Raw genomic sequence first — 14562 nt, forward strand, 5'->3', positions numbered from 1 at the left:
CCTCTGTCAGTACTTATTTTACCAGTTATTTATCAGACAACTTCTTTGTATCATGAGCTCTGGAGAGAGGTAATTAGGATGAGTAAATTGCCAAGCAGGTCACTTAGGGTAGCTATGTGGTACAGGAATCTATAGCAGGGAGGTCATTTGAAGTTAACTGGAGCTGAGTTTGAGGTCTGATTTGCTGCTTAATGTGTAACCTTGGGTTCATTATTTGAAATATTTAATCCTCAAAACTCTTTTCTACATTATGTAAAATCTGCTCTATAGGGGTGATGTGAAGATTTAATAAGGTAATGTATGTGAAATGTTCATCACATGCCCAGAAGACAGATCATGCTCTATGAATGTTAGTTATGAAGAAGAACTGAAATTCTTATAGGCAGAAAAGGGGAACAATTACATTTTAATTGGAGCAAAACAATAAGGTAAAATTGAATGTTGATTTGGACAGAGAGGAACTATTGAAGGGTGCTTCTTGGACTGCTACAGATCCTCTTTATCCTCACCAGGACATATTGGCTACCTATTATAGGGGCAAGAAATCTATCTCCAAGTGCTTGCTATGCCCTTTGGATTCCTTATCCAGAATTAAGAGACAAAGAATAATGTTAGTTATGACATTTATCCCCAATAATAACTCATAATTTATTCACAAACAGTAAGTAAAACCTTTCGGAATACTCTTTTCAGGGACCTTTTCACTTCCTTGTTCCTTAAGGAATAGATTAACGAGTTCAGCATGGGTGAGACAACATTATTTAATATTTGCACCATGGCACCAAGCAAGGGGTTGGGTGTGGACTTCAGATAGATGATGATTACTGGTCCATAGGCACAGAGGATTGCAATGAGGTGAGCACTGCAGGTGGAGAAGGCTTTCTGCCTGCCCTCTGATGAGCGGATTCTCGAGATGGCAATCCCAATGCGAGTGTAGCAGACACAGACACTGATCAAAAGTGTTAAAGCCAGAAAGCCAACATTTGTGGAAGCCACCCTTTGGGCCAGGGCACTGTCAGTACAAGCCAGGGGTAAAACAGCAGGAATGTCACAGAAGAAGTAGTCCACCTGATTAGGGCCACAGTAGGACAACTGAAAGGTAAAGGAGGTCAAAATGGTGGCGTGAAGACAACCCACCAACCCGGCTACCACGACCAAGCCGACATAGACTCCAGGCTTCATGATGAGCATATATCTCAGTGGGTGACATATGGCAACAAAGCGATCATAAGACATCAGAGAATAGAGGCAGCCTTCAGCAGAACCCAGCAAGTGATAGAAGAAGAGCTGTGAAGCACATCCCTTAAAAGAAATGACTGGGCTCTGGCCAGAGAGATACAGTAGCATCTTGGGACATGTTACAGATGGGAACAATATGTCAAAAGTAGACAGGAGTCCCAAGAAGAAATACATAGGAGTGTGAAGGGTAGAGGAAGAAACAATCGCTGTAAGGGTGAGTAAATTTCCAAGTAGGGTGAAGAGGTAGATGAATGATAAGACAGCACAGAGTACAGCCTCCAGTCCCTCTGTCTGAGGTATTCCCCGTAGAATGAACTCATTCAGCAATGTGTTATTCCTCATGTTCGTGGAAGGGTAGTCTGGGTTTTCACAAAATATGTGACAATATGAATGTGGAGGCTGATTGGGATAAACTCAATACCAATACATTCATTGGCACCAATTTTTGTTTAAACATTAAGTTGATGTTGAAATTAAGAATTAGAAATTATTCCAAAGACATTTAGGGATTAGTAAAGCATGTATATGCCTTCGTATCTTGAGATCTATTCCTTCATGAATATAGACACAAAACAAAATGAAACATTAATACAGTGAAATGTTGGATGGGCTAAGAGAACGGAGAACATAATTAATGTCCACAACCAATTATACAATAAAGAATGCCCTAAAAAGACCAACTTACAAGTCAGATCCTCCTGATTCCTCTTCAGAATATTTCTACAGTTACTCAAAGATGTGATCAGATGCCCTAATTATTCACCAAAAGTCAATTTGGTCATTGACATGTCTAATAAGAATGATGGATTGAGATACAATGCAATGAGCATTAAGATTTGGGTTGTGTTAATATCATTCTAATTATAAATAAACTTTTTATTTTTGGCATGTTCTTATTTGGAAATATTCATTTGTTTGAAAAGAAACTAACAGTGACTAATTTGGTTATTACTCTGGGGTTTTAAATTGCTTAGAGATTAGCAGCTGAGATATACTATTACTTCCTAGTTTTAGGTTTTAGTGAAGTCACATCATATATAAAGATGCAGATATGAAATATTTAATCTTTGCTAACAATTGGTATTTTTGAATCCTTAAAATAATGAAACTAAAATATTTCAATTCTGAAGCTTTTTGTGTGTTTTTATCTTTAAAATTTTTTTATTATTTTGTTGTGTAAGAGCACTTAAGAAGTACTCTCTTACCAGATTTTCAGTATAGAATACAATATTATTATTAATAATATAGGGACAATATTGTACAGCAGATCTCTAGACTCATCTTGCATTACTAAAACTTTAGAGCCATTGATTAGTAACTCTCCATTTCCCTCTCTTCCCTGCCCATGACAACCATCATTTTGCTCACGGCTTCTATGAATTTGACTGTTTTATTTTAAGGAAAGAGGTAACTGTATATGCTGAGAATATGTAACTGCTGCTGGGGTATGACAATGCTTGAATATAAAGGTTCTTGTGAATCATCCAAGAAGGATGTTTTCGTTTTCAGTTTTTACTTTTTTGATTTTTTTTTGATATTCCCAAATATGAAAACAAATAATTGCCCTTATCTCTATTTACAATTCCTGGTCAATTTCTCTGATCCTCTTTATAAGCAAAAGTTATTGATTGTTAATTTTAGCCTCTAAAAATATGGAAGTGGTAAGACAGATCAATATCATCCATATATACACAGGAAGTACTGAAGGAATTGAGTTCAGGTTCTGTTAGACTTCCAGATCCCTGAGAGTAGTAGCTATAATTTGTCATTGAATCTGCAGCACATGTCACAGTGCTTCTGAATAGCTGAAATTTAAATATTTGTTAGGGGAATTAATGAATGAAAAGTTGGAAATTAATTTATGGATATTATCTGACTGTGAGTTCTATGAAGAGACCATGTTTATTCTTGCTCATGATTATATCACTAGGATTTAAGAAGTAGCAGCACCCAACAAGTGTGTTTATTTTGATCAAATTTTTGAATGCTCTAGAATTATTCCTTTGGTCCTTTGACTATTTTGTCTTTTTTCTTAACCCCAGCAAAAAATGGTTGTAGTCAGCCTACTTTTGGCTTCAAATACATGCCTAATAAAAGGAATTTAGATATTCATAGAAATGTAGAGTATCTAATTGCTGAACTAGGAGAGATAGGATGAGCCTTGAATATCTTCAAAATTGCTGTAACTCATAATTACCTCTTGCTGGAGGAGACTTAAGGAAGGCAAATGGACCTTTCTGAAGAGAAGGAAAAGAACAAAATTTTGATTGGTGGAAAGTTCTGTCAGAACAACAACTAAAGAATGTGAAAAGGAGTTATTGTAAACAATATCTTAAATAGGACAAAATTATTCACACAAACTTAGGTACCAGATTTAGATCCTATGTCTTAGATCATGTGATAATCAAATCTGGAAAAGTGTTATCACAACATATTAACAAAATTGATGTAATCTATTATTGTCTTAAGGCACCAAGTCTATAGATATTCTGTTTATTGTATTGGGTTCTTTGAATTTTGGAGTCCTTTGGGGTTTCTTGTTGGGGGAAAGCTAGTATTCTTCATTCCCCTCCACTACCCCACCTCCTTACCCTAGGATCCTTTTGTCTTCTTCCTCTGGGTGATCATCTTGATCTGAAATCAGTTTGTATGTGTGCCTTAGTTGTTGAAGAACAAGTGCATGGCCACTGGGTGGCCTCTATGATCTGGATTAGTCATCTCTTCACATAGGTATCTTGGGAGGTTCCTGAACAATTTCAGTTAGGCTCAATGAACACAGGGCAAATAGAGTTAACTGCTATGTAGTTATTTTAACGCATTCCTAGAAAAAGACGTTTAATAACTCAGCACAGAAAAGTGGAGTGTAATATGTGACTTTTAAATTAAGAAAATGTAGGGGATAAATAGAAAAACTAGTTTGGCCGGGCGCGGTGGCTCACGCCTGTAATCCCAGCACTTTGGGAGGCCGAGGCGGGCGGATCACGAGGTCAGGAGATCGAGACCATCCTGGCTAACACGGTGAAACCCCGTCTCTACTAAAAATACAAAAAATTAGCCGGGCGAGGTGGCAGGCGCCTGTAGTCCCAGCTACGCGGGAGGCTGAGGCAGGAGAATGGCGGAACCCCGGGGGGCGGAGCCTGCAGTGAGCCGAGATCGCGCCACTGCACTCCAGCCTGGGTGAAAGAGCGAGACTCCGTCTCAAAAAAAAAAAAAAAAAAAAAAGAAAAACTAGTTTGATGTTGGAAATCAAGATCAAGTCAATGGGAAAATATTGCCAAAATGTGGGATATTCTTATAGTTGTGCTTGGTATATAGTGAGTATCCACTAATGTTGTTTTTGATTAACTGAGATAATACCTCACAGAATTGTGTAAGGATTACATATGATGATATTCCTGATATAACCTTGAAAAAGATAGAGAATTCTATTGTTCTCTGCTTGGATGAGAGGAGCCAATAAGGCAATGTTGATAAGGAAAGACAAGATTTTAAGCCAGGCAGGCTTACTAATTCTTACTAATTCTGTGACTCTGCTATGACCTCAATTTGCTTATCTCTAATATAAGGATAGTATTACATTCTAAGGGTTGTTTGGTAGACTGAATGGGATAATGTAATACAAGGCATCTAGTAGAGTGTCTGATATATTTCAGATGCCCAGCAACTTTTACTTAGTCCTTTACTCTGACAAGGGTAAAAACACTCTTGTAATGTATTGACTTAATATCAGCATGAGTATAGCTAATGCTAAGTAACTCACAGTTTGGGGAAGTATTTAGAAAATACCCTTGAGCACTGATGGAGGTCGCCTCTGAATTATATTGAGGTGCAAAAATAATATATGTGATAGAGGAGATTGGAAACCATGGCTTAAATGCCTCCTGCATCCTCCACACCCCACAAGCAAGAACCCCTCCCAATTGTTCAAAAATGAATTATGCTAATACATGGTATCAGTGATAGCCAAAGTGAAATGTGAGTTATTCAGCTGTTGACTCGAAAGCAGTACAATATAAACATGACTCTGTAAGATAAAAATTCAAAGAAAAGGAGATCTATGAGAAATAGCTCATGAAAACAATACCATTTCAGGTTGAGATTTTATTAACCATGACTTTAAAAAAATTCTGTCCTTATAACTTCAAACATTATTTTTTAAAATTTTAAACATTTAAGTTCCTCACCATTTCTAAACCCACAACCAGACAGGTTCACAGGCATCAAAGAAATGAGGAACTGAGAGTGATAATTTAAACAGTAATTTAGGGTTGCAACCATAATAGAAATAGATACAGCTTTCCTAGAAGATTCTATTCAAATCCAAACATTTGTCTAGAAAAGAAACATCATAGAATATTAAATAGAACTTAAATCAGAGGTTTAAGGATTCAAGCTCAAGTTCTGCTATTTGGTGGTGTGACTATGGGCCAGTAATTTATATTCTCTGAGCCTCGGCTTCTCACAGTTACAGAAGCAGAAAGTATTCCTTGCACCAGTAGCCTAAACCTTAACTAGGCAGCTAAAAATTGTCACTCAAACTAGGACACTTTAAGAGCAAAGGGGAGCATGATTAATAATTAAGGCAGGGCAATAAGGGTAAAATAGGACAGTTCTTTGTGTTTCACCAACCTGTATTTTGATATCTACATTATAATTGTGCTTCTTGAATATGTGGAATGTTCTTATAATTATGCTTGGTTTATACTAAGTACCCACTCATGTTTTTATTAACTGAGATATTTATCTTACAGAATCGCTGTAAAGATTAAATTTGGTGATGTTCATAAAAGAGTTTGATACCTAATAAGATGTTATATAATAGTTCATTATTATTATATTTACTGTGGGGGGTCCATATAATATATATAAAGAATGAATATGTAATATTCATTATTATTATATTTACTATGGCAAGTCCTATGCTAAAAAAGATTGGAAAACTCTTTAGCATGGGACTCCCCATAGTAAATATAATAATAATGAAGATGATAGTCAATGTCTTAAGCCTGAATGAGAGCACTACGAGAGATTGGTGTAGTCAAGACAAAATAGTACTGGAGGCCAAACGTTGAGAAATACTACATTTTAGGAAAAGGAGAAGGAAAGGGAGTCACTTAAGAAGAAATGTACATATTCTTCAGAGAACTGGGAAGAGAACCAGGAGAATGTCTGTTATATATATATTTGTCTGCTAAAGATTATTTATTTTCTCCATGTCAAGGAATATATCCAACTAAATTTTAATGCTAAGCAACTGTGTGGTGCTTGGAATGTGATAGATGCTGAATTCATTAGTAACAACAAAAGGAAAGGAATCAAGAAATGCATTCCTAAATACTGTATGAGAAGGTGAGTGGAGGAAAAGACTCTGGCTGTCATATAGAATGAGAAAGAAGCCTTTCACGGTGATTTCTCCCAACAATTCTTGCTACTCAGGTCTTTGGAGTGAGGAAAACAAGTAAAAATTAAGGAAGTTGAGGAGAAGCTCTGAATACTTACGTAATCACAAGGATCGCGACCAGCTCAATTAAGGAACACAAATGTTTTTAACCCTTCTTTTGTCTTCAGTTTCTTCTATAGAGTATGAGCCTCTCCATCCCAAACATCTCTTTTCTCAGCGTTCCAAGGAGTTGGGTTTGAGTTCTCTTGTTGCAGACCCAAAATGGCTTTTTATTTTTCATTCAGAACCATGCAGAAGATATTATACATCTGATGGCTGCCCTATGGCCTAGGATGACTTCCTCAGAGTTAGCGAAAGTGAAAATATCCCCTACCTTTGTGGAATTTAAATGGTCTCATAGTCCCTTGGAGCCTCATCTATGATCTATCCTGAGATAGGGAGCAGGAGCCCTCTGAGCACAGGGATCAATTAAATGGCAGATATTGGAAGAGTTTAGGAGTTAGCAAATAGGATGCAGTAATCACGATACCCCTTCAAGGAATTGGGAATCAAAGAGCTGTGGATCCCTCCTGACCACCCTATTTTTCTGGTTTGGGTAGATATTTCATCAGTCTCTTTTGTTCCGTGTAGACTTCAGGGATTTGGCCTGCCAAATCTGTCATTTTTCCAGTTTCTACCCATCCCTATACCTCTTATGGCTGTGGAAGAAATTACAACATAATGAATAGAATACTCACTTTGGAGCCAGAAGGTTCTGAGTGTGAAGAACAAGTTTGTTTCTCATTAGCTATGTGCTCTTGAGCAGGTACACGGTGCTCTTCGAGCCTTCACATTGTATTGTGTAAAATGGAGTAATGATAGTATTTCACAGGGCGATTGTGAGTGTTTAGATAATGCTTGTAAACTTCCTGACACACTGTGTGCCCATGAGATTTATATTTCTTGAAATTGGATAAACAAAGATTTCTCACCTCTTTAATTTCATTGTTAGAATCCTTCCTTTTGTTCCCCGCCCCCGCTTGCTCTTTTCCTCTTTTCCTTCCCAATTTTAAAATGAGGGTTTTTTAATAACAATGTTTGGTGGTTTTGTTTTGTTTGTTTTAATGATGAGTAATTAAAACCAAAAGATGGTGAGCAGAAAAAACTACCAAACCAAAACTAAGATAATGTTGCCAGATTTAGAAAAAGTATAAGAAATCTCAGAATCCTTTTCATGAAAGTAGCCTTTCTATGTGGAAATCTAAATGGCATATAGTTTTCCAGATTCTCAAAATTCAGCTGGCCAACCCAACAAAAGGTAAGTGGAACTAATATTTAGAGAATGCCAACTTGTGATATATGCCTTAAAACTCTTATTTCATTTAATGATTACAACATACATATAGACTAGGTATTATCAGTTAATTCTACAAATGATGACATGGACTCGGAGTAGTTAAATTGCTTTCTCACGATTATGCAACTATTAAGAACTAGAGGTAGGACTCAAGCCCCAGACTGAATCTAAAGCTCACAGACTTAATTATGTGACACAGCCAAGTAGATCCTGATAAATTAGAACCTGGTTTCTTGTTTTCTCTACAATTTCCGAACCTCTGGATGAGCAATATATGTTCTTTACAAGCCCTCATAGATTTTTAGACCCTTGAGCTGCATCCTGCTTATCCCCTTTGGCATTTGTCTGTGCTTTGGGTTTGTCAGGAGCATATTTGCTTGTAATCGATGAAAATTGTTACCTTTAAGCAATGGTCACTATCATCCAAGAAATTTCTGACAAACTACTAAGTGATTTGTGATGACAGGCATTATTCCTGTCTGTAATTAATGTAGTTTGACATACTATGTAAAACACTTAGCACTGGTTTCAAATAGGAACTCAATATATAGTACTATACATATTTTTAAGTTCACCCTATCTATCCATTCATTTATGATAAGTTTCTGCTGAGCCCAGGTTGGATGTGACATCTTCAAGCACTAAATTTCCAAGTTGTCAGTGATCATATGAAAATTATACCTATTAATTATAATTGTTATCACCAGTATGTAATAAATGCTTATAAGATTTGTGCATATGTCTGAGCATTTGTTATTTGATCTTTTGAAATCTATTTTCCAGTATCTATAGAGGATTGCAATCACAAGATCTAAGCGTATATACAACCACTGGGATTTATATGTATTTATTCATTAATCAAATAACTTCATGCATTTTAAAAACTTACTTTCTTAAAGGTTTACAATTTTAAGAGCACAAAAAGGGCTCAAGTATGATAAAAACAGCAGGAAGTTTTAGATGAATTGCTGTGGAAACATCAGAGGAGAGAGAACAAGCAGAACTGGACACTTAAAACTCCATGATGATAGAGAATATTGAAGAAAGAGAATAACAGAAACGAGACAGTGGCCAAAACAACTTATTGAAAGCCTGTTCTGAACCAATGCTAAGCACTCTATGACAAACAGCCTTTTTATTTCAGGAAGGGAAATGGCTCTCAGAAGAACTGAAGAAAAATAAGTAGCAAACTATGATAAACATAACACACACCGGTATAATTCAGGGTACATGTGTTACAGTGGTGGGTGCTAAAATAAATTGGATATTGTTCTCATAATATAAAGATTTCTATCTCCATTATAAGCAAATGTGCTTTTCATATTCCGAAGAAGATAGTTTCCTTAACAGTCTACTTTTTAATTAATCATAATCAAATGTATTAGGGTAGGATAAGGACCCAAAGAGCTGTTATAAACCATGGAGAAATTCGTTACTTTATCCTGTAAAATTCTGTGATGATACAGTGGCTTGTTCTATGAGAGTCTCAGGGGCTCAGGATCTTTCTGTCTCCATTTTTAGGGGAAATGCTCTAGGCTTTATGGTCTAGTCTTTATGGTTCAAGCTGGCTCAGGATATACCTGCATTCACACCAGTGAGCAGGAAGAGGGTAAAGTGAATGCGAGGCCATCCTCTTTTCTTTGAAAGGGCATGACATGGTGTTGCACTTATTTCTTGTACTCTATTGGCCAGAGCTTAGTTACAAGGCCACACCAGCTTTAAGGGAGGCTGGGCAATGTTTTTATTCTGAATGGTCATAGACATTGTGAAACTTGGGGTTCCTATTAGTATAAAAAAGAAGGTGAGAGTCAATCTTGAGGAATGCCTGGCAACACTAAGGCACAAGGACAGACTTTTAAGTGAAGATACCTCATCTATATAGGTTTACTTGTGTATATTGTGCTAGGTTATGGGAATTTTCACATAGTTGTCTTTTCAACAACCAGCATCTTCTGTGTGTTTCCTGATTCAGTGCTCTCTAACCACCCTGCATGCCTGGTCTGTGGCAGACTTTTAGTGCTAAGCTCTAAGCCCAGCAGGATCATTTCCAGCTCCTCCCTTTTGTTGCTCAGGTGTTTTGGCCAATGGAAAGAAGGCACAGTCATAAGGAACAATACCAGACATGATTTCTCTCCAGAGAAAAGGATAATTTCCTCTCATAATTAGTTCAGTACATGTAAAAAACATGGTTGTAGGGCCCAGTACTGATAAAATAGAATTTGTGCTTACGTTGTGGTTTACTATGTATGCACATATTACATTGCATGTAACTGTATATACATGTGTGGGTGTACATATATACACATATATACATCTATGCATGCACATGCATGTATATAAATGTGTATGTGTATGTCTGTGTGTGTATATATATATATATAACTTTTGTAGCCACTAAGATTCATTCGATTTCATTCATATATATATAACTTTTGTAGCCACTAAGATTCATTCGATCTCAAAAAAACAATCAGTGGAGGTATGTCATTATCCCCATGTTTCAGATGAGAGAACAAATAACTTGGGGAGAGTAAAATATCCACAAAAAATACATCACAGAGACCAAAATCAAGCTGTGTTTTCCATATGTATCATGTATTCTTTACCCTATAGATTCTCAACAGCAATATGACACTTTAAGTCCCAGATTTAATAGGTTGTTTTGAAATAGAGAAGCCATGGGGAACTTGATCACTTCTAATGTCCTTTAGCCCCGTAAATGAGCATAGACATTCTCAGTTACTTACATCGTTAACCCAAACATTTGGTTTCAGGATCCTATAAGTGACCCATGACAGGAAGACTTGAGCTTCCCTGGCTGGAGCTTCTCTCATTAGAGCAGATGTGTGTGCCTTGCACTATCTCCTTATCTTTCCCCGTGCTGTAGGGGAGGTGGAACTTGGGGAAAAATGACTCACATTAGAGATAAGGTGTCAATGATATAATGTCCATAAAGCTTTGATTAACAGGGCCCAGGACACGGTAAGCCTTTGGCAATTAAGCTTTTACAGAAATATGCAGTTTTTAATGTCATTGTTGATGTTGTTCCTGTTGCAGCATTTTCCCTTTCCCTCTTTGCCTGTTCTCTCATTGTTCCTTAGCAAAAAGCAAAGAAAAAAACCAAACGTTCCAAAGTCGAAGACTTTTCCTTTGATACAAACAAGCCAAAGTTTGATTATTTGTTTAATAATTTTCCGTTGATCCCTTAGTCTTGTAGTCGCTACTTTATAACCGGTCCCTAGAAGAGGGCGGTTCTTTCCGGAAATTATGACTGCAGCTGTTTTCACTCCGCTGTGACTCAGAGCGCTCCGGACTGCAGGAGAAGAAGGTAGGGGACCAAGCTACCGGTGCAGGGCCTGGATCCAACCCCTGCTCTGGAAGACTGAGAGCTCCACATTCTAGCTCCCTTTCCCCAGTCCCCAAATTTGTAGGGGCTCCTTGAACTGCACGCCCCATGGGTGGAGGATTTCATCCAGATGTGTGATCCCCAGGAAGATTCCTGCAAGTTTGGCAGTTTAGGGGAATCTTTTGGAGGTTGAAGGAGGGATTTAGCCATCTCCTAATCTCAAGGCCCTTCTTCCTACTTTCCTTCTCTTTTACTTTATTTTTTTCCCCCCTTTCTTTCTTTGATATAGACACTTGATGCTTTCTCAATTTCAGGATAGTGTAAGCTGAGGAAATGAGGCTGTAAGCCTCCATCTACTCCAATCAATTGCAGCCCCTAAGGCCTTCTCTATAGAAATGTAAGAGACCGACGCAGTCTCTTCTGTAAATACGTGGACATTGGAAATCTAGGACTGAATGGGAAGGTTAAATCAATCTCTGATTTTATCCAAGCCCCACTTCTTACCCCAAATCTCCTCCTTGTCTGGTTCCGAGTTCTCCACTTCACCCATGCCACAGGCTGCAGGGGTGTGTGTGGCCGGTGGTGCCACCCAGCTCCCCTCCCTCCCTCCTAGCTGCTGAGCGGCCAGTGCTGGGACTCTGCATTCCTGAAGCAGCTACCTGGCTAGGCCGGAAGCCTTGTATTCTCCAAGCTGCCTCAGATTCATGGCTTTCAGCTTGGTGGCCAGTCTCTACCTAAGCCTTGGGAGTTGCCTTTCTGAAGTGCCATCCTGAGAGACAGAACTAATTCTGACCCAAAGTAATTTTGTTTGTACTGGAAAGAGTGGGGGCAAGAGTGCAGAATAGCAGTTTTCCTCGACGGAGGATTTGTTTTGAGCTTAGAATCAGGAAGCGAAGGCTATTCCCTTGTAGGGGACGCCTTGTGCGTCTCTCCCTTTTACTCAAGCCACCCTTGGTCAGTATTGCCCAGCCTGAGAGCTTCTCTTTCAGCTGTTTTACTCCTGTGTGAGTCTCCTGCTTTAGGCTCTCTGCTTAATGTGTTATTAGAAATTCTTCTCTTCCCCAGCCCAGCCTGTTCTATGAGGGAACTTGCCCAGGTCAGAAGTCTGCGTGGAAGCCCTTTTCTGAGCATCCTATCCTCCTCACACTGCCACTGTCCTCTGCGTTGCTTTTGAATTGTGAGTCATTTTGCCACACTCAGTTTTTATCCAATTTCTCAAAATAAAAACAGATATGGAATGAAAAACCTGATTTATTGGTGCTGTTTAGTGGGGGTGCAAATGTAGGCTATGTGCATATATAATATTTAAATATATTAGAATATCTTGGATGGATACAAACAAATATACTCGTATCTTTTAATTTTGGGTCCCAAAAGAAAAGCCACAAGGTAAATGGCCTGTGGCAGGAGTCCATCTTGGATCACACAGCTTCTCACATGCAGCGCGTCTCTGAATGCCGTGATCCAAAGTGAATGGCAGCAGAGGTTTATTGATTAACAGTAACAACAATAATAGGGACGATAGTGATGTCTGTCATCATTGATTAAATGCCTCCCATGGGCCGTGTGCTAATCTAGGGACTTCACATGTATTAATTCATATATGATGTCTGGATATTATGCTACTCATTTTAGAAAGAAAATACTGAGGCTCAGAGGGGTTAGTGACACCTATTCCATATGCCTAAGGAGTGGTGAATTAAATACACTTTTGAGAAAGTGGAATTGGTATTTGAACCAGCCTCAGGGTGTTTCAGAGATTTCCTGTTCAGTAGATACCAGTGAATCTTACACCTTCCCCACCTGGGACTGCCATTTAAAAGGAGCCTTATGATTGAAATCTTTGTCTCCTTTTTTTTAAAGGTTCCAACTTCCTAACTCCAACATTAACCCTTTGAATGTATTCTTATGCCAGAGAAAGGCACATAAAGTACTGGTGTTTGAACAGATAACTTCCAACATGTCTCTCTTTGTGATATGTCTTTTCTGCAGAAATCTTGCGTCACCATGGTGCACTTCTGTGGCCTACTCACCCTCCGACGGGAGCCAGGTAAGCCTAATTTGTGACTCTTACTTGCCGTTGAATCTTTGGCACCTAGCACAAGGCTTGATCTACAAGGAGGCATTCTACTGAAGCTTGATGAACTTGAATTCTGGTCTGTCTCCAGTGCCACTGAAGAGTATCTCTGTGAGCGTTAACATTTACGAGTTTGTGGCTGGCGTGTCTGCAACTTTGAACTACGAGAATGAGGAGAAAGTTCCTTTGGAGGCCTTCTTTGTGTTCCCCATGGATGAAGACTCTGCTGTTTACAGCTTTGAGGCCTTGGTGGATGGGAAGAAAATTGTAGCAGAATTACAAGACAAGATGAAGGTAGTAGAGATTACCTCCTCCCTTCTTATTACATTACGTCCTCCCCTCTTATTTCCTTAATGCATACTCTTTATGATCTCTACTAAATGTACCTTCACAAAACATGCTGAAAGCTCTTTCTTCCACTCTTTTCTAACTGCCATTTTTCTTCATTTGGGGGAAAAATCAATCAGAGGCATTCAAAGTATAACCGTGATTAGACAAGACCAATCACACAGTCACTCTGCACTACTGGTCTCTTTTTCAGCCATGTCACCTTGGATGTTCCCTTTCTTTCCCATCCCTCACCCTGTTCTTCTCAGGCCCGCACCAACTATGAGAAAGCCATCTCCCAGGGCCACCAGGCCTTCTTATTGGAGGGGGACAGCAGCTCCAGGGATGTCTTCTCTTGCAATGTGGGTAACCTTCAACCTGGGTCGAAGGCGGCAGTCACCCTGAAGTATGTGCAGGAGCTGCCTCTGGAAACAGATGGGGCTCTGCGCTTTGTGCTCCCAGCTGTCCTGAATCCTAGGTACCAGTTCTCTGGTGAGTACCTCTCCCCTTTGAATTTTAGTGGTGGGTGACATAAATGGGGAAATTTTCTTAAGGTTGAGAGTGTCATAAAAAGTGTTGGCAAGGAAAACAGAACTAAGGTCATCTTTTATAGGGTCGTCTAAGGACAGTTGCCTTAATGTGAAGACTCCTATAGTCCCTGTGGAGGACCTGCCCTACACCCTTAGCATGGTCGCCACCATAGATTCCCAGCATGGCATTGAGAAGGTCCAATCCAACTGCCCCTTGAGTCCTACTGAGTACCTAGGAGAGGACAAGACTTCTGCTCAGGTAGTTAATGAGAGAATACTGCTGTTGTCAGTACCTCTGTTGCTTGA

At 38.9% G+C, this 14562-nt stretch overlaps 2 protein-coding genes across 3 annotated transcripts in view; one reads left to right on the top strand and one right to left on the bottom strand.

The window, feature by feature from the left end:
• VWA5A (von Willebrand factor A domain containing 5A) overlaps positions 1 to 14562 on the top strand; it is a 78703-nt gene that overhangs the window by 35956 nt on the left and 28185 nt on the right. Inside the window, exons 2-7 of one of the 2 annotated variants that reach the window (XM_063636595.1) lie at positions 11186 to 11304; positions 12388 to 12499; positions 13315 to 13372; positions 13491 to 13693; positions 13996 to 14218; positions 14340 to 14515. In XM_063636595.1, coding sequence (XP_063492665.1) covers positions 13330 to 13372; positions 13491 to 13693; positions 13996 to 14218; positions 14340 to 14515 — 645 coding nt within the window. In that variant the 5' untranslated portion in view covers positions 11186 to 11304; positions 12388 to 12499; positions 13315 to 13329. The remainder of the gene's footprint in view (positions 1 to 11185; positions 11305 to 12387; positions 12500 to 13314; positions 13373 to 13490; positions 13694 to 13995; positions 14219 to 14339; positions 14516 to 14562) is intronic. The other variant, XM_055273570.2, reaches the window with a different exon arrangement.
• On the bottom strand, positions 649 to 1581 carry LOC129478587 (olfactory receptor 10N1-like). The gene has a single exon (XM_055270101.1). The coding sequence runs from the start codon at positions 1579 to 1581 to the stop codon at positions 649 to 651; it is 933 nt and encodes a 310-aa protein (XP_055126076.1).

The sequence above is a fragment of the Symphalangus syndactylus genome, chromosome 3, assembly GCF_028878055.3.
Source record: "Symphalangus syndactylus isolate Jambi chromosome 3, NHGRI_mSymSyn1-v2.1_pri, whole genome shotgun sequence".
Taxonomy (NCBI): Eukaryota; Metazoa; Chordata; class Mammalia; order Primates; family Hylobatidae; genus Symphalangus; species Symphalangus syndactylus.